Below are 20,549 nucleotides of genomic sequence, written 5' to 3' on the forward strand. Positions count from 1 at the left end.
TTCTCTATGGTGGTAGATGTGTTTAGAACATCCCTCGTCTTCTCAATTCCATTAACACCAGTATTTTAGTATAGATTACCTCTAATAGTTTGAACACTGCTGCCACCTAGTGACTTTAGATGTATCAATACATCTAATGACCTGCTAGATGTTCTCCCAGCTGAATCTTTCTTTTTTAGTCATTTGTTGCCCTCTCCAACCATGTACAAATCTGTAGCAGGTTTCACCTTTGAAGTTAACTCATTTAATGGATAATCTCAGTTTCAACCTGTTCATCGTCTGACTGAATACAATATCAGCTTAGTTTTCATTTTGTCCAAATTTAAAGAATGTAAGCTTTTCTGGAATTCAGGTTGTATAAAATTCAACTACCAGCCTATTAAGATTACTCTGAATGTGACAAAGATTTTTATTGAAAATGTGTTTAAAGCTGAAAAATGAGGCAGCCTAGTTTGATTAAAAAGAGTGAGTAAAAATGATTTAACCTACCAATACTGCTGATAGAAGCAACGGTCATTTAAAACAGGTTTGTTAACATAAGGCTCCTGCACTAGGCTGAGGTAGTGTGCATAATCCAGTTTTATTCTATTACACATAGATAATTGTACATACTTCAAAAGGTAATAAAAGCAACTCCTAAATCTCCAGGAGATAAAACAAAGTCAGTTCTTTCCCACTTGTCCAGACTGATGGATGATGATTTTGTGGGTCTAATAAGACGTCTGCTGTGCTGCTACTGGTCATGTCCTCCTCACTTCTTCAGAACAGTCGAAAAACTGGAAAAAGAACAGCATAAAATAAACTAAAATGCAGGGTTTTCAATCTCTGATTTTGCTCCTTGAATCTTAGATTAAGATGTTTGACGGGTGATGAAATCAAAAAGCAGCTGCAGGTGGGAGAGACCAACAGGTCAGGCATCAGCTAGCAACTTCATTAACGACATATTAAACTTTCAAAGATGAGCCTCAGCATTTAAACTCTAAAGCCAGAGAACATCTGTGATGCCAGGTGAAAGGAAATAAAGATGTTGCTATGCCAACACACTTTCAATCCTTAAAGATTCTTCAGGTTTTACTTTGTTGCCTTTTTGTTAATTGGAAATCATTCAGAATGAAAAGGGAGGTATGATAAAGAGTCAGATAGGTAAAGCTGAGTCTGGCGGTGGAACTTACCTGTTGAAAAACGTCTGATCTTGGAGATTCAGAACCAAACTGTCAGCATTAAGGTACACTTTGTTCTGAGATGCAGACACCTAGAAGCAGACACTCAACTTAGCATAACTCATCATCAGCAAAGCTCCTGAAGAGGCTGATCATACCAACCGTCTTAGCAATGTTCTGAGCTGCTCTGATTCTCCTCAGCTTCAGGTAACCAGGGTTCTTGGTCACAGCTTGGCCCAACTGAGAGAAACCAACTAGTGCTTAGTCAACATAAGCTTAAGTGTAATGCAAGGTCACAAACACACAAAAACTGACCTTTCACATACTGAGATGTAAACATATCACCATTCTGATCAAGAAGATTGTTGAAAATGCCTTCAGGTAACATTGGCCTTTGACTGAACTAATCAAGTCAAAGGCCAATTATTAAGCACTTGGAGGTCAAAGTATGTAACCTTTATAAAAAAAATTTTTCTTACATGTTTGTAAAAACTGTTACTTAGTCATGACAGTATAATATGAGATCCATAATCTGTGGGGGAAGGGCAAATAAATCAAGCTCCTCCGCCTCCTCCGTATGTTACTATTAGCATCTGCTACCTGGTCAAAAACAACCAATCAGAGACAAGAGGAAGGTTGTGCTGGTGTATGCGCTGCTAAATGTGCTACCAGCAGACAACAGCTCACTACTCCAGAAAAACTGTTTATCTGACATCATCAGTTGCTATGCTAACTAGCCTGAGCATTGATGACAGGATCTGCTGTGGGGAACTAGTGTAGCAGAGAGGAATAGAACTGAGCATGAGCAGTGTGTACACAAACATGATTGACAGCGCTAAGACCCTCCTCTTGACTGATTGTTTTTGACTGATAGTAGCACTGGGAGGAGGTGGAAGAGCTAGATTGTTTCTCAGATTTTCATTATTCAGTCAATATGGTGACAGAACAAATACAAATAATGTAAAACACTATTTTTTTTATAAAAGTAACACACTGCAGCTTTAACAGCAACTAAAGATGACTTGTGGATGTTGAGCTAACATCCAGTGTTGGACTCCATATTAAAAACAAACACAGCTGGATATGCTTCAGTCCACATTCAGTTACCATTTTAGCAGCTTCTGCCTCCCCCTCTGCCTGGATGATCTTCTGTCTCTGGTCCTGTTTGGCTTTCTCAACGTAGAACTGTGCTCTCTGCGCCTCCTGCTGGGCTAAAGATGCATAAGCAGTATTTGATCAACTCCTCTCTTCTTGGTATCATTTTCTTCAATGCTTGGTGTTCTACTCCAGTAAATCTTAGGAATTGAAATCAAGTGCTCACTGCTCACTAAATCTGAATATTTTCATATCATGTTAAGTCCAACAGTATTCATAACCCTGGCAGGATCAGAGTTTAAATGATTTGTATTTAACCAGCAAGTATTTGTGATTGGAAGGGAGACACTCTGAAGAGATAAATGCTAATCTAAGTAAGTGGAGGATCAGTTGTGAAAAAAATATGTTTCTGTTTTTATTTATATTTTTTGTGAAAAAGGCAGATTAAAAATGTATAACATTACAGTTGAAAAAATCTCTATTGGCATTACAATTAAACTCTTGTATATTTAAGCAGCTTTCTGCATGTTTTCTGTGGTTTTAAAATATCTATGTTTAGCGATGAGCTCCAAACCCTACAGGTTGGAAGGTCTCAATACCAAAACCCTCATCTTTAGCTCGCTGCACAGATTCAGGACTCATGTTGGCCAAAGTGGAAAAGAACTTTGAACCTACATCTGAAAACCTTTGGTCCTGACTGTATAGAAACACGCATTAGTGGCTTCACTTCTCTCCAGTGTCAGTAGAATGTTAGCCAACAGGTCCAGACTCACCAACTTGCTTGGCCTCCACAGCAGCAGTGTACTGGCTGCTGAAGCTCAGCTCTGTGATGGCCACATCATCCAGAATGATGTTGAAATCCTTTGCTCTCTCAACAAGCTCTCTGCGCACCAGTAGGGAAACCTGGACACACCAACAACAGTTTCACCTACTTGATGCAATAGTTCACACTACACGATTTTTTGCCCCGATTTTCCCCTTACGACAATCTTAGAACGTTGGGCGTTCTCTAAGATTGTCGCTTGTGATTTCGTAACCGATCATCCTGTAGTTTATGGTGTGTTACGGTAGATCGTCGAGGCTGCTGACTGGGAGAGTTAACGCAGCCTGTTGAATGTGACAGGTAGCCAATCAGAAAGCGCGGATTCCCCTCAGTGCTTTCTGAGGGAAAATTATAGAGGGGAATCCCAAACAGCTGACACAGCGCAACCCGAAGTCCAAGCGGACATTGAAGATGATATGTGGAAACAACATTAATGTTTATTCAACATTTTGTACAAAGAATATAGAAATGACAAGGGGAGGAGTTGGAGCGAAACTGCTACCGCAGTTGATAAACCCGGTAACTTTTCAGCTGTTCTTCCTTAACGTGACATAAATAGGTTCTAATGAGTTTCATTCAGTTAGGACTGACACTAGCCACATGCATTACAGGTAGACTGTAGTAACTAGTTTGTGGTCTCTCAGGTTTTGAAAATGGGCCGACAATCGGCTGACAGATCTAAGCTAGTGTGTGTAGTGTGCGCTGGGCATTACACTAAGGAAATGAGGAAGGGAGAGGTCAGTGGAGAGCACCAGAGTTGAGCCTTTTTTCATTCAGTGTTATCAACAGAAAGAGAAAATGGCCGGAAGAAACGATAAAGCTGATAATTAAAATGAGGTCGATAGTTTTACTTTATCGTGCGATTAATTGATTTATTGTTTATCGCGACAGGCCTACCAATACCAATTTTGTTTTCTGAAAAGTTACTAAATATAATGATAAAGGCACTAAACTAACAGTGCAGCGACTTGTTAACATGCAGACGTGACCTAGTTAGTAAGGCTGTCCTCTCACTGCAGAGCAAAGAGTACAGCAGATATTTTCAGACATGTGAGGATCAGATCAATTCTTCATGCACGTATCAGCTGATCAGCTGATACCCCCAAAATGAAGGGAACTGGGGCTGATTTATCGGTGCTGCAATATGAAACGGCAGACAGTGTGGGAGTCAGCAGCACCTGTGCTCTCTGTGTGATGAGCTGTGAAGCGTTGAACTTGGCCACTACAGATTTGAGGACTTCATTGACGATAGAAGGCAGAACTCTCTCATCATAGTCCTTCCCTAGTTGTTGGTACATTACAGGCAGGCTGGACGCCATGGGTCTGGACAACACCCGCACTCCAATATTCACCATCTGCAGATCTGCGCAAACACAAATATCCATACTTCTCATATTTCTAATGAAGTGAAAGAAAAGCAGGAAACAGTAAAGCTATCCTACATAACGGTGTTGAGGTACATTTGCAGAGACGTTCCATGAACTTCATGGTTTAAATTTCTACAGCTTGACCTCAGAGAGACTGTTACTACAACACACTCCATAACACTGCTTACTTTTTAATTTGCTACATGAATAAAGCTAAAATGTTACTGTGTGTGTATACAGAGGCAGAGTAGTGCTGGACTGTACTGGAACCATTTCTAAATCGAATTCCACTAAACTATAATTAGCAGTTCTTACATTAGACAACACATGCAAAAATAAGATTTTTTACATCCAACCATGGATTTCATATTTATCAAACACTATAAAACATAATAAGCTCTTAATGTAGAACAAGTACGGCTTCCTAACAGTATTTTATATTAACTTTAGTAACAAAATTCACAATATTTCTACTTGGCTGAAGAACACAAAATGTACCTGAGTAGCAGTGTGTAGGTGTGTGTTTAGTGTTTATCACCTTTGCTTCCAGTCAGTGAGGAGATTTTGCGAGGTTTAGCTCTAATATCGTAGATGATTGGATACTGGAACCACGGGATCCTGCAGCATGGACATTAGAACGGTGCTGTTTGAAATCTGTCGCAGCAAACAACAACACTCTGCTGGCTGGAAGGACCAGCCAGCAGAGGGCAGCAGAGTGTACCTAAAATGAAGCCCCTCAGCCAGAATGGTGTCCATCTGCATCCCCCCAATCCTGTTGAAGATGATGGCTCTTTGGCCGCCCTCCACTGCTCACACACACACACACACACAGGACAAGTTTCAGTTAAAACACACTGCTGACAAAAACACAAAAAACAATCAGAACCTCAAAACTGGTTTATTTGAGTTAATCCAACCCTAATTTTTATTCTAGTGGATCCTAACAGGTCAGAGTGTGATCTGCTCCTGTTCACTTTAGCAAAACAAACATTCTTCTCCTCACAGTGAAATAGTTCAACAGCTGGAGGTGACACCATGGAGATAGAGGAGGACCTGGTACTCTGGGTCAGGACCAAATCCTGCTGGAAAATGAGATCAGCATCTCCATCCTGATGGGTAGCTGAGTTCACTGGACTTCAGAAAACCCAGTGGACCCGACCCAGAACCAGAACCAAACCCTCTCTGACTGGAGACAACCGGCAATAGATTCTGGTTCTCTCCACTCTTCCTCCAGGCTTTCCATTATTTGACAATCCTATTGAAGATGTGGGCATTAGGCCTGTCGCGATAAACGATAAATCGATTAATCCTACGATAAATAAAAACTATCGACCTCGTTTTAATTATCGGCATTATCGTCTCTTCCGGCCTTTTCTCTTTCTGTTGATGACACCGAATGAAAAAGGCTCAACTCCAGTGCTCTCCACTGACCCTCCCTTCCTCATTTCCTTAGTGTAAAGCCCAGCGCAGACGACACGATCTTAGAGCTGTCAGCCGATTGTCGGCCCATTTTCAAAACCTGACAGACCACACATTAGCCGACAGAAATCCTAGATATAACGGTTCGATCGGGTTCGGTCCTGCCGTGTGGTGTCCAACAATGGGCACAAAATAATGGCTACAAGTCCAGTGAACTAATTTTAAAACCGGGCATTAATCAATGCTTTACTACAATCTACCTGCAGTGCATGTGGCTAGTGTCAGGGTAAAGTCCTGACTGAATGAAAATCATTAGAACCTGTTTATGTCACGTTAACGAAGAACAGCTGAAAAGTTACCGGGTTTATCAACTGCGGTAGCAATTTAGCTCCAACTCCTCCTCTTGTCATTTCTATATTCTTTGCATGTTGAATAAACATTAATGTTGTTTCCACATATCACCTCCAATGTCCGCTGGACTTCGGGTTGCGCCGTGTCAGCTGTTTGGGATTCCCCTCTGTAATTTCCCATCAGAAAACACTGAGGAGAATCCGCGCTTTCTGATTGGCTACCTGTCACATTCAACAGGTGTAGTTAAAGATCCCAGTCGGGGAAAACCCCTGATTTAGATCGGAGCGGCAACGACGATCTACCGTAACACACCACACAATCTTAGAAAGATCAACGTTTTAAGATTGTCAAGGAGAAAAATAGGAGCAAAAAATCATGTAGTGTGAATTATTGCATCAGGTAGTCGATGTGCCCATTTTCTCTATTTAAATCTGATTATTACTGAAGGGCAACATAATATACAGACTTCATAATCTGCACTCTTTTGGTTGAATGCAGTATTTATTTCCACTTTGATTTTATGTTGTTTAGTTTTTATCAAGTACATTTTTTGTTAATGGAGACTGAGAATCAATTTTGTTTTTGGTTGTTTTGTTTATTTTGTTTATCAGCTCCAGTGTTAAATATTCTTATGAAAATAAAGTGTATCCATCTTTGGCAGGAAATCGCATGCATTATTACGTCATTTCCATTAAATCAGTGTAAAAAGGTCTTCAAACAATATTATCGTTTATCGCAATAGTTTTTTGAGACAATTAATCGTTGAGCAAAATTTGCTATCGTGACAGGCCTAGTGGGCATCAATGTTTTTTCTTTCGCTGAACTTTCCATTACTATGGAGCACTAATGTGTCTCAACCACAATGACCAATACCCATGTTCCCTATGAGAATAAGGCTGAAAACATTAACATCTACATATCAAGGTAGAAATAAATTTCCTTTTCTATGATATTCCAGCTGATGGGGAAGCTACTCTCAAGTTGTTTGTGGAAAATTAAGACAAACAGTTCTGCTTGAACAGGGGCCCAACCTAGGCCCTGACCTGACCTGACCTGCCTTAACGGCCCGATGGCAGTTAAGGCAATGTACCTGTGTAGGTGGCTTCTTTAAGGCCATATGCTAAGGCTCCAGCTCCCAGCAGCAGCTTCAGTCCCAGTCCTGCTCCTTTGCCCCCAGACGAAGACATCCGGCCAGTCAGGTCCCTCAGGTGCTGAATGAAGCGCTGCATGTTTGTATGAATAAAGGTGATGAGAATGAGTTGATCATCAAGGTGTTAAAATGAAGCTAAATTGATAATTTTATAAAAGTACCAGTCAGAAGTTTTAAGATGTCAGTTAAGAGGAAAAGTAACCTGTCAAAAGTAATTTTAGAGTAAAACAACCAGTCTGAGAACAGCAGGCTGAACACTGGAAGTGTTCGTCCAAACAGAGTTCTGAGGAGCACGGCGCTGTTTCCAGACCAAACCAAACTCATATGCAGCTATAATGGAGGCTAACGCTAGCAAAGTAGAGGCAGCTAGTCCAACATGCCGACCTAAGGCTCCTTTAATGGAGTGGACCTTCCCTCAGTAAGCAGCGCACCTCCACTAATAACATATCAAGAAAAGAAAGGACACACTGGTTGGGTCACCTTTATTTAAAGTACTCACATTCGGCTCCTTGCCCCCCATGCTGCAGCTTGATGGTGTAATATCCAAGGTCGAGACCGCAAAGCTTAATGGAACATGAAGTTCTTCCTCTTACGAAATCGCCATACCGTTCACTGTGCTGCCCCCTAACGATGTAGAAATGTAATAGCACTAGGGAACCGATGGAACATCTACACTGTGAGGCTGATCTGTCGGATCAAGTCCCGAAAGGGGCATTGAACAAAAAATAAACTTTATGTGGTGCGCACGAGAAAGTTCATTTATTTATTTATTTTTTCAATGTTCCTTTAGGGGCTCCATACATTGATATGGTTTACTAATATAATATTTATCTTGACAGTAATTTGATGACTTAAAGAAAGTTGTATCTTTAAGGGAATTGAGAATGAATGTTCAGTGTTTCAATGTGTCCAAGTCATCATCAATATCTCTGAAACTAAAACTAAGAGGCTTGTTAATCATAATTTGAAATTGTAAATATCTGGCTTAAACATGAAAAATTATCTGCTACAATACAGCTGAAAGGCACCTTACTTGGTCCAAAACCAGACTGGTACCAGCTCAGGAACCTCAACAGGAGCATTATCTTCACTCCTGCCAGCAGGAAATGACATCATGGAGGTCCCTGAAACTAGAACGCAGCTCCTGTCCTGGATCTAGCCTCTCATTGGGTTCCTCATAAACAAAACTAAGTTTCAAAGATTGACAACAAACACTAAAAATGTTGGTAAGTAGAAACAATGCAACAGAATCGGAAGGTGGATAGGACCCAACATTAGAATTCAACTCTGCCAGAACTTTTTTTGAGTCATTGTTCTTTTTTCAGGCTATTACTGCTCATCTGTCTCAGAACAGCAAACTGGCTGTTCTGACAAACAGCAGGTTTGCTAGTTCTCATTAGAAACCTGAGACATAAGAAGTGTGCATTCAGTTTGACTGTCTGAAGGTAGGAACTGATCAGTTAATTATCAGTTTTTATAGGTTTAATTGGCTCTACTGGTCTTTATTTGAGAGAGGTCAAACAGGAAAGTGGGTAATGAGAGAGAGGGAAGACATGCGGCAAAGGTCATCAGGCAGGGATTCGAACTTGTGATGTTACAGCTACCACAGTTATGACTACTATATTTGTATAACTGTGGTAGTATTATAAAATATATAACACTATCAATTTAGAGAACAGCTAAGATGAACCACAGTTCAAGGAGTGCATATTTAGAGGACCACATAAAACTGAAGTTAATCAGTACAGCTGATCATAGAAATATTTAAGCAGATCAGATACGCTTCCAGATACAGAAATTGTTTTAGAATTTAAAACAAAATTATATTCAGAGAACAACACAGTAAGGAACAAACACACACATCATGTTATTACAACATTGTATGACTTTAATCCATAAATCCTGTCATATTAAAACACGCGGCTATTTTACACAGCTCTTCCAAAAGCTAAGAAAAACAGAAACACAATGAATTGATGCAATGTCCAAATCAGAATGTAGAGCCAGGCTGCAGACAGGACATTAACAGTTGGTACCATCTGATGGAAGAAGACATAGCTACATACAAAAACAAGCTGATGAATTATCTACATCAGACAAATTAAGAAGTTTAACCTCTGAATCAAGTTGATCTTTGACATTAAAGCAAAGGAGCAAAATAACTGCAAAAAACTATTGGTTTGCTGGTGAACGTCACACAAACTACCTTCCAAGAACATCTCAACAGTATTTAAAGTTAACTCGAGACAATCCGGATAATTCAGTGCTTTGTATGTTTGACTGTGTTACAAGCTGATTTCTCTGAAACCTACAACTATTGTAGTGTATAAGTGTTGTCAGAAGTATGCCCCCCCTCAAGAGGCAGCCCAGAGACGGGCGTCCTCTTCAGAACAAACCCTGACCTGGGCCCAGTCCCCTGGATGTTCTCCAGACAGTTTCGATGCTCAGATCAGGACTGCCATCTCACCGTCTGTCAGTCTCTATCAGCGCCTCAGAGATTTGATGTATACACAGGGGAAGAGGGGGGTAGTGACACAATTCACCCCCCTCCCCCCCTTTAGTAGTGGACAAACAGGTGCTAAATAAGAAGTGACTAATTTCACAAGAGAGAGTTTGGTGAACAAAGCAAAGCAGGTACAGGGCCACTAGTTCTAGTCAACACAACATGGAAACATAAGAGCTGTTGCCCTCTTCTGGAGGTAATGGAGGACAGCTTTAAGAAAAATGAGAATGTGTGTCTTATAATGAGTTGTGTAGTACATTGTGTATGTGTGTGTGTTTAAAATGTAATCCAAGAACTGAACTCATCTTGGCTTATCTTTCATAGTTTAGGCTAATTTTAATGGAGTGCATGTCAGCTTTAAACTAGAACTAGAAAACATTATGAGCATTTTCTCTGACTTTCTCTTCAATATAAAGGCAGATGTCTGTCACTGTGTTCCTGAGCAAATGCTCATTTTTATTCATAGCTTGACCTGAATTAGTGGTCCTGCAGATCAAGCAAAGGATTAGAAGGAACAACATAGAGACGTAATTCAGAATCAGGGATTTTTTTTCTTCTTAATTTCTCTTCTCCAAAAAGAAAATGGAACAAAACACAAAGTTCACTGAAGTGATGGTGGCAGCACAGAGGGCTCAGCCTAAACATGCTGATCCATGACTGTATAACAGGTGACGGCCACAGACTGTAGCTAACTTCCATGGTTTATTTCTGGATCTTGGCAGGACATCAGCAGGTTGGAAGGTCAGAGGTCAAGGCTCAGATGTCAGATGTAGAAAAGCCGAACCCTGGAAGTACTCACGTGAAGATCATTGTCGTAGAACTTTGTCTCTATGATCACATTACCACTGAAACACAAGACATGAAAGTGTAAATGAGATCGTTCTGCTCTAAGAAAATCAAAGCTTTATTTCTACAGCAGCAATCCGACCAATAACTTGGTTCTCATGGTTTCAGATCCAACCACTGTTGCTACAGTTCTCCATGCAGGTGTGGCAGTGCTCCAGGTTTCACAGACCTCCTCGTTATTAAAAATCTCTTCTTAAGCATTTAAATTAAATGGCTCCAAACTTTTTAGCATGAAGGCGATGTTTTGGTACATGAGTCCTGGTGCTGTCTCCGTCTCAGACATGATGGACTCAAGACCACACCTGCAACATCCTTGGTTTTTAATGTAGCTTGGTGTGAGAGTCCTGGCAGCATTCAAATGCAACTGATGACCTGACCCCTATGTGCTGAGGATAAAAAAGTGAGAGGGAGGAGAGAACATGAGAAGAAACGTTTTCCTTCTCTGTAGAACAAGGAGAGAAAGAATCGCAGGTGGAGTTAAGTCCTCCACCCTCCACTCACTCTGCCTGCAGCTAATGCTAAGTCGACTAACTGGATGAGTACACTCTGCAGAATTTTCTGTTTTGTCTCTTTAACTTGTGACCAGCTCAGCAGATTTATTGGCCAGGTGGTTCAGGATCAGCTTACATAAATGTTTGGCTTCATCTATATGTTATGGCAGAGCAGGTTTGGAACAAATGAAAAAAAATTGGCCCCAATTAGTCTGGAGTCCTGTTATAGGTCTTCATCTGCCTCTCTTCTTACCCTGTTGTGCCCATCACTCTGATAGAGGGTAAATCTGGACTCGTCAGATCACATGACCTTTTGAGATTGCTATAGAGTCCAATCTTAAGATTTCCTTGCAGAATGAAGATTTTTTTTCTCCAGATAACCTCACCTGTAAGTGTTTTTTTTATGGCTGTTCACCACAATCTCTTGAGTTCCCTTCACACTGTACATATAGAAATGCTCTTACTTTAACTATCAAACATTGAACTTTGTTCTACTGTTGTTTTTCTTTGATTTGATGCCATCAAGCATTTAAAAGTCATCACCAGTTACAATCGTTCAACATATTTTTCAGACCACAATTCTTCTTCATAGACGATGGTTCCTCACTATTCTTCCAGTCTTTAATTATACATTGGACGGTTCTCAACCCAAGTTTATTCATTTCTGCATCTCCTTAAATGTTTCCTCTGATTGATGCCAGTGATTCCTTCTTAAACAGACAAACATCCTTCCATAACCACAGAATGTATCCTTCTACATGGTTGTTTAAGAAATTAGAAGCTAATGTTCGCATCAGCTGGGATTAAATAACTTACTGCAATTAGAAGACAATTTTCTGAAATGCAGTAATTATCCAATAGTATATTGGCCACGTAGGGTATCTTAGTGTACGTTGGAGAGAGATGAAAAAAGAAACGGATTTAAATAAAAAGGAAATATGTAGTAATTCTGTCTCCAAGGCAAAAAACAAATACCATAAGCATTTAAATAGTAGCAAAATTCAAAAGGCATAAACACAACATGATCGTATTCAGAATGAGTGATGTCTGAACTGAAACAGAAAGAAGAGAAGACAGCTGTCTTACGTTAAGACATTGGCTGGCATCATCTGGGACTCAGGAGCTGCTTCTATCAGAGACTGCCATGTGTTGGTGGAGTTTGGGATGACGAAACCAAATTCAAAGAACCATTCTGCACACAGAGAGAAAACCCCAAAGAGCTCCATCATCCCTTCATTAACAGTAACAATCCCACATATTACAACAGTCATTAACAGTGTTCATGCTCCATAAAGCCTGTTCTTGCATCTACTGGAAACCAGCAACATAACATGTTGTGATGTGGATACCATGGTGGCCCCAGGGCCCTCCTGGAACATCACTCCCAGCAGCGAGCCCCTGTGGACCGCCTTCCAACACGCAGACACGGCCAGCTCATTTCAGTTCACTCAGCCTCCTCCAGCCTTCCTTTAGTCACCCCTTCTGGAGTTCTTTCCCCTGGATTACACCAGGCTGCTTCATTTACTACTACATGTGGTAGCAGTTGCATCCAACATGCTTATATTCTTCAGTTAATATTTCTGGGCATAAATGGCAGCTATGATGCAACAGCCTACAGAACAGAAATAACTGACTGGGTGTTTGTACTTTCTAGTGCTGAGTCTCACTGGAGAGCCGTCAGGATTTGGTGGAGCAGCGCTAGCCAAAACCATCTACAGCAGTGGTCCCCAACCTTTGGTCAAGGCTTGGCCATTTTACTGTGGCCCGGCAGGGAGTGCTATGGGGCGGGGGGAGGAGGGAGGGAACATCAGACAAGGCTTCTGCATGTTGGTGTGCCCACTAAAGCATAGGTCACATCGCACAATTTAAAATTTTTTGCCCCGACTTTCACCTTACGACAATCTTAGAACGTTCTGAGTTCTAAGATTGTCACTTGCGATAATTGTAGCCAATCATCCTGCAGTGTGTTACCGCTCCGATCTAAAATCGGGCATATTCAACATGTTGAATTGTCTTGTCCCGACTATTGCAGTATTGTCTTGTCCTGACAATCGCAGTGTGTGGGGTTTGACCAGGAGCGTGAATACAGTCTGTTTAATGTGACAGGTAGCCAATCAGAAAGCGTGGTGACATAAGCAAGGAGGGAAATCCCAAACAGTTGACATCGCGCAACCGAGAGTTCAGTGGACATCAGAGATGATATGTGGAAAATAACAGCATAAATGTTTATTCAACATTTCGTACAAGGAATATCAACAGAAATGACAAGGAGAGGAGCTGGAGGGAAACTGGAAGTTGATAAACCTGGTAACTTTTCAGCTATCCATCATTAACGTGAGGTTAAAACAATAAGCCTATTCATTCAGTCAGGGCTTGACGCTGACACTAGCCACGTGCATTACATGTACGGTAGATTGTATTTGTGACTAGTAAAACACAACATTATTTTGTACTACAGCCTGGTTCACACGGCAAGATTTTAAAATTAGTGTAAGCTACTTATCCATTATTTTGTGGCCATTGTTTTCATTGTAAACATCAAAACAGTAAAAACATAATCATATAATTAAGCCGTGAGGCTAAATGATAAGATAAGATAAGATAAATCTTTATCATAACTCATAAGCTGTACTACTCATAAGCTGTACTACTCTTGTCTTGACCACTGCCCTAACGCTCTCTGACTCTGGTCGCTATGGTAACGTTTACACATCCCTTCAAAATAAGATTCAGATGCGCAACAAAAACGAACATTTTATTTTCATGAAAATTTTAACTCACGACAACGACAAATTAATGGGAATGCTTCGCTTGTTTCTCTGCAACGAGACGGTCCCACCTGGGAGTGATGAGAAACAATGACACCTGAAGTGTTGCTTATGCACAGGATGCTTGGTCTCCTCGTGGCGAAGCAGTTTGAAGCTTCATTCCTTCATTAGCGAACCAGTCGCCGCATATCATGCAGAGCTTGGAATGTGGGAATCACCTACTGGGATAAATCCATTCTCCTGTCTCTTCTCTGGGCCTTTTCACCTTCGCAAAGAAACTTTCCAAAGACATCTGTTCTGTTTCTTACTCATTTTGCGAGAAGGACCTCGCTGCAGCAAACAGAAAGGGGCGGGGACGGACCACTGTCAGTCTCATACCTTATTTGGAAATGGGACCATTGCACTCCGGAAATGAAGGAGGCGCCATTTCCTATATTATCCGTGGCCTCCCATTTTTATTTTCTTTTGAAATCTGTGATATATCTTCACCTTTAGGAAGGATTTTCACTCTCAGAATGTATTTGAACTTCTCTCTTTTATTAACTTCATCACAGCTCAAGAAATTCTGTAGCTTTCGGTGAACTTCTAAATCTGCTCCTTAGTTGCACCTTTTCGGGCCTGATACTGCCTCTAGTGGCGTGGGGGTAGTAAAACAACTAATATAATTACATTACTAAATCAGAATAAAATGTCTTTATTATTTACTATTAATTTCGGCATTACTGGCACCGTAAAAGATAAATTATCTTATAATTTAATTTGGGCTTTAATTCCACATGCTGCCATAATCTGTGTTGAAACATGAATATGTAACTTATTAGTGTCTGTATGAAATAAGTGGAGGATACTGCTATCGCCGGCAGCACCATCACTGCTTACCTTCTAGACACTGTCCTTTGAAGAAAACCTTTTGCTCCAACCGAAACTTCTCCAGCTGCTCAGTGGAAGAGAAGTTCAGCTCTCTGGAAACAGCTTTACATTTCAGGATCTTCTTTGGGACACGAGCTAAAAAAAAGTCAAATTGTCAAAAAATTAATTAATCACAATAATCTAAAGACAGCTCATTTAAGAAGCAATCCTAAGACTGACTATCTGGTCAAGATGGAGGGACAAGCACATTGGAAACCAGAAACCAGAAGCAGTTTGTTTATGTACCATGTGGAAGAAAGTTAGTGGGAAGTGGTGTTGAATTAATTCAGAATTTATCATGAATAATTTATAATGAATAAAAACAAGTTATTAAAACTTACATAAAAATGATATGTGCATTACCACCAACAGGACTGCATAACAAATCGCAAGGACCAGGTTCAACAGACTGTTGTTAAAAATGAAAATTTGTTTTCAATCAACCTACCTGGTAAAATAAAGGACAAAACTACTCATGAAGTCCTAAAGACCTGTTAAAAATGACCTTCCAGTTTATTTTAGCTCTCGAGGATTGGAATAAGACACAAGTTCAGAAGTTTTCTGAAGTTGATTTGGCTGTGATTTTTAGTATTACATTAGTTGCATCTCCCATACCACAGCCCACTCGAAATAATTAGTTGCAGACTAATTACTTTGTCTGCAACTAATTATTCCAGGGTAACCCCTGTTCAGGGTAACCCCACCTCTTGCCAGGTGACAGGCACCAGTGACCTCACTAGAGATACGCGTGTAAAATGGCCGACTGACCGGTCAAATTTTAAGATACAAAATAACTTTGTCTTCAGAGGGTCCTGTGTGTTTTCGAATGTCATCCCAACCTCATTGACTGAGGCTACCTGCTAATCACGTTTCCTATCTTAGCCTAGCAACCAAACTTATGCATTTAATAAAATATGTACCGAGTACATACCTTCATGTTCTACCCCTGGTACAGACAGATCCTCTGTTCCTTGCCACAGCACCTTCCCCGTCTCTGCATCGCGGAGATTCATCCAGTTTCTATTGAGAAAACGTTAAGCAACAAAAAACAAAAACAACAGGAATCCAAAACTCTTAGAAACCATTTCTGCTTTCACAGTGATTTCTCTGGCTTGGAGTTCAAATGAGAGATTGGCAAAGAATCCCACATTCCAAACATCCACCACTGGCCTAATCCAAGTAACTCATTTGATCAACCAGGCTCAGTCCCAGGGTTAAATAATAATGAGTCCATGATGATAGGATGTCCCTAGCCTCAGCTAGTTCACTTCAACAACTACTAGTTCTTACCGAAATAAAAGTCTTTTTCCTTCTGCATGTCTTGATTGGTAGATTTCAGAATCTACTCTCATTAATGAGCTCCACCCTCTCATTTGTTCGTCACATAGCATCTCCAGCCTGCCCTTTACCAGCTTTTACAGGCTCATTTCTCTCCTTGTTTTTTTTGTTTTCATATTTTAATTCTGGCAAATACTCAAAATGTTCTCCAACTGTTCCTGCTTCGACAAAGACAGTCTGGAATGTTAAGAGGAAACATGCTACCTCTCTGATAGAAATCTTGTTTAATTTTTCACCAAGGTCTTGTACTGATGATGGGAGAAACTGACCACTGCTCAAAGCTTCCCAAAGGTTCTGAATGAGGTTCAGGTCTGAACTCTGTGTGGAAATGCTTCTTCATCCTCCATAAACCACAAATGAAGAGAGTGAATATTCTATATACTGAATATTTTGTTGCATGTTTCATCTATTGATATTGATCATGTGTCTATTGCAATATATACTGTTATTTATCATCCAGCCTACTTCATCTGCTCTGAAAGACAGTAAATCTGGACTCAGGTTCCATGACCTTTTTCTGTTGCTCATGAAATATGGTAGTTTGGTTATCTATAGTGATAATAATGTACACTGATATTGAGGCTGTGTTGGTTTTGTCGAGTGAGAGAGACCTGAACATGAGGTAGTATGCTGCTGCAACAACTTCTACCTACAAACCAAAGGGCTCTGTTTAGGCTCACATTTCTGCCTCAAGGTTTCATCATTTATCTACTAAATTGATTCTCTTCAGCTACTTCTTACATTTATCAGAATTTATTCTCAGTTTACTTGTACAAACCAATAAATTACTTGCACACTTCAGGATGATTGGTTGATCAGAGCACCCTGATCTGTCAGCCAATCATCACTGGGGATAGGCAGCAGTCCATCCCGGAGCCTGAGACGATAACACGGTCTAGAGCAGGGCTCTCAAACGCCAGTTCTAAAAAATCTTGTCCCTCTACTGCAGCACACCTGCCTCCAACATCAGTTCATGAGCAGAGCTCTGTAGAGCTCAACAACATGACTTTAGATTATGAAGAATCATTCTTGGTTTATTTGAGGTTAGTTTCCAGCTTCCCTGCTTCCTCTCCAGCAGCTGTTGCAGATACATTAGGAGTTACACATGAAATCTAATGAGCTCCTAGAGACCCCCGTAAAAAATGTATACTGAAAACACTGCAGTTCATTTGTTCTGCAGGCTTTGATTCCACCACAACTACTACCATCTCATCTTCTATGCTCCCTGTATATGAGCCATATCTTTCAGAATAAGATATGGCTCATATCCTTTATTATATAAGATATGGCTCATATCTTATTCTGAAATAGTAAGGTATTTATTACCTTATTATAATTGTCTAGCAGTAGTGCTAGACACCATCAGTAGTGCTGCCGAGCACTGCTGATATTGTTATCAGTAGTGTTTAGACAGCTGCAGCTCAGCCACATGTGGATGTCTGACAAGTTGAAGAGCAGCTACCAGCAAAGTAAATCTGGCTTCAGCAGCATGTTAATCAGGTTGGGTTATCCTGAGCTGTCACTGCAGTCATGCTGCTACAGGTTGTAAGCTGGAATGGAATTAAAGGGAGAGCACCAGCAAATATAAACATCAACTCTCTATAATTTTATTTTTATTCAGAGAGAACAAAAATAGAAATATAAACTGCATGTCTATTACCAGAATATCACTAAGTATTTTCCCCAGAAATTAGCTAAGGACTGTCCATCTGATATTCTACATCTGACAGTAAATCAAATTCATCGTTATAAAAACATTTTAAACTACAACTTCAACAGTATCCTAGTTGTAAGCAAGTATCTCATCAACAAGTCTCTCAGAATTTACATCCAGCAGCCCTAACATACTGAAATCTACTGTTCAGACTTTCCGTGTTCTCTGCGCACCAACAGCAGACTCTACTCCTATTCAAATTTTCCGGATTAGAATTGGGATGGACACCTAATCTCTATCTGAAAGCCCAGAGCAAAAGCTGCTCCTCTCCGCGTCACTCATCATGAATATGAGCGCTTTATGAAGACTAAGTTTATTTACCCAGCGTCCCAAAAAAACCCTCCCTCAACTAAGATTCAGACATTTCAGGCCGATTTAAAGATTTTACCACAACACTTGACAGAACGCTATATTTCACGCTTCAGAGGCACATGGACTCAGAAGTTCAGACAGTCAACAAACCCCAGCAGGAATCGACATGACTGTTAGTTCTGCAGATCTGCCTTCAAGGTGGATCTAACACGCGATCTGTGACTGCCACTTCGGGCTCATTCAACCCAACAAGCTCATTCAAGATAACAACAAGGCCACCAGAAGCAGCCCCACATCCTGCCGACAGGCCACCATTTCCACAGATGAGCCATGGTGAAAAGAGTTGTGAGCAGAGCCGCAGCAGCTCAGCTAACCGAGCTACCTGCTAGCTTACTGCATCCTGAGCCTTACATCACAGCTGATAAAAGGATACAATTTAAAACCCTTTAGTATCTCCTTGGCCCTGTCTTCGTCCGAAGACATTTCGGGAGTGGTTCCTCTTAGCGTTTCACGGATTCTCCAGAATTTGCTTAAAAAAAAAAAAAAAAAGAGAAAACCCCCCACTAAACAGCCGTCAACTTTAGCCGAGCTAACTAAATCTCGTCCTGGAATAGCGGAACCAACAGGCCCAACAATGAACCATGAACAGTTGGACTACAGGATAAATCCGATTCCACTAATGGAATTGGCTAAACACGCTCTGAGTGAACAGACAGTAGCCTCAGCCAATTTACAAGCTATAGCAGCGAGAACGAGCCAATCACACGCAGAATGTCACAGGTGGGCGGGACGAAATAGATTAACGGGTCATCAGGTTCGACGTCACAACGACGCTGCATTCCTTGGAAAGATAAAATTTGAACTTTAAAATCAGGGTGACTTCATTTTGGGTGGATTTAAAATGTTTCAATCACCAGCCTTTCTAGCTGAAGTCACTGAAACATTACAGAGGGAACAACTAATAAAATATATAACGGACAGAACTCAGTTTTCACATTGAAACTATAAAATGACATAAATTATATTCCCAATTCCTTTGGACATGAATGAACATGCTAATGAAGGTTCCAAAGCAGAAATTCAAACTATTGAGCATTAGACATCAGAGGTTGGACGATTGGATATCAGAGGTGTCCAAACTTTTTGTCAAATGGGCCAAAATTGTCAATTGAAAAATACTTAAGGGCTACAATTAAACTAAAATCAAGCCACCCAATGGAGACACTTGAAATACATAAAACTTCAGAAAATGAAGCTCCGCTGGAGCAGAAGGTCCTGTTAAATCAGTATAGCAGCAGAAAGAGCGGGGGAAGAGCAGCAAAGAGCCTGATTAATAAATATATATATATAGAGAGAGACTCAACATAAAACATGATTACATTCATATTTTTAAAAAATGGAAGGTCCGTGAAGAGGGAATCTTTTTAACCCAACTCCAAAATAATGAGCTGAAAGAACACTGCAGTGACACTGGAAACCTGTCATTGATAAAGGGTGAAGCATACATGAGGACAATGTTTTATTTTAAGAAGCCAATTCTCTTTTCAATATCAATTGAAAAGAGACGGCGTTGTGGAAGTCAGCAGAAAAAGACGAAAATATAATTTGAGTCTTGTTTTATTCTCAATGTCTTCCAATCAAAACCAAAAATAGAATGAAGTAAAACTGTTGGTGCCTTCTCACCTCACCTTCTCCCCTTCACAATAAAAGTATACATTCGGGTGTGAAATATATGCCGTACATTATATATGCCACAGTGTCATCGTTTTTGCTCCATACACCTGTGTCATATTGACTGAATATAATTCCATTCAAAGAAAAACAAGTTTGACCCCGTACCAAGACCATTGGGCTTCAGTTACATGATCAATTAAAGCCGCAAAGGGCGTTGGAGGCCCTTGCAGCGAAGCGCACCTCCGGCCTTGTGGCAACCGTGGGGGTTCCAGCAACACCAAGCTCTTGACACCACCAACGCTCTCGTGCAGTTCCCGCAGCCGCCTGCCAGGCGACACACACTGATGTCTTCTGCAGCGCTCCCTGACGATGCACAAGCGCAGTTGAACAGAATTGCAATTTCAAGCTATTGGGCTCTTTAGAAGCCAACAAAGGTCAAGCCTAACAAGTTTACTGCAAATAGGATAATACATGTATGATTTAGAACAGTCTTTCTTCCAACAGAAAGAAAGACTGTTCTAACTGCTCAGGGCCGATGTCACCAATTGACCACGTGAATGTGATGAGCTCTGGTCTGTGATGATACAAATGAAGTTTGATGGAGCTGGGAGCTTATGTTGGAAGTTATT

At 40.6% G+C, this 20,549-nt stretch overlaps 2 protein-coding genes across 3 annotated transcripts; both read right to left on the reverse strand.

Moving 5' to 3' along the window:
* Window positions 1–561: 561 nt before the first annotated feature.
* On the reverse strand, window positions 562–7,969 carry LOC114151444 (prohibitin-2-like). 2 transcript variants are annotated; one of them, XM_028028661.1, is made up of 10 exons: window positions 7,865–7,969; window positions 7,306–7,438; window positions 5,167–5,251; window positions 4,984–5,063; window positions 4,257–4,441; window positions 3,029–3,158; window positions 2,268–2,371; window positions 1,323–1,400; window positions 1,173–1,252; window positions 562–776 (listed from the first exon to the last, which is right to left on the reverse strand). In XM_028028661.1, the coding sequence occupies exons 1-10, from the start codon at window positions 7,883–7,885 to the stop codon at window positions 752–754; spliced, it is 921 nt and encodes a 306-aa protein (XP_027884462.1). In that variant the 5' UTR covers window positions 7,886–7,969; the 3' UTR covers window positions 562–751. The 2 variants fall into 2 exon arrangements, with proteins under 2 accessions (XP_027884462.1, XP_027884463.1); XM_028028662.1 differs by lacking the exon at window positions 7,865–7,969 and adding an exon at window positions 7,527–7,545.
* A 1,261-nt stretch (window positions 7,970–9,230) lies between these two features.
* On the reverse strand, window positions 9,231–18,987 carry pde6d (phosphodiesterase 6D, cGMP-specific, rod, delta). Its single transcript, XM_028028665.1, has 5 exons — window positions 18,680–18,987; window positions 15,814–15,902; window positions 14,853–14,978; window positions 12,292–12,397; window positions 9,231–10,713 (listed from the first exon to the last, which is right to left on the reverse strand). Exons 1-5 carry the CDS (start codon window positions 18,727–18,729, stop codon window positions 10,632–10,634), a joined length of 453 nt encoding a protein of 150 aa, XP_027884466.1. The 5' UTR covers window positions 18,730–18,987; the 3' UTR covers window positions 9,231–10,631.
* Window positions 18,988–20,549: the final 1,562 nt, after the last annotated feature.

This window comes from Xiphophorus couchianus, chromosome 9 (genome assembly GCF_001444195.1).
Source record: "Xiphophorus couchianus chromosome 9, X_couchianus-1.0, whole genome shotgun sequence".
Classification (NCBI taxonomy): Eukaryota; Metazoa; Chordata; class Actinopteri; order Cyprinodontiformes; family Poeciliidae; genus Xiphophorus; species Xiphophorus couchianus.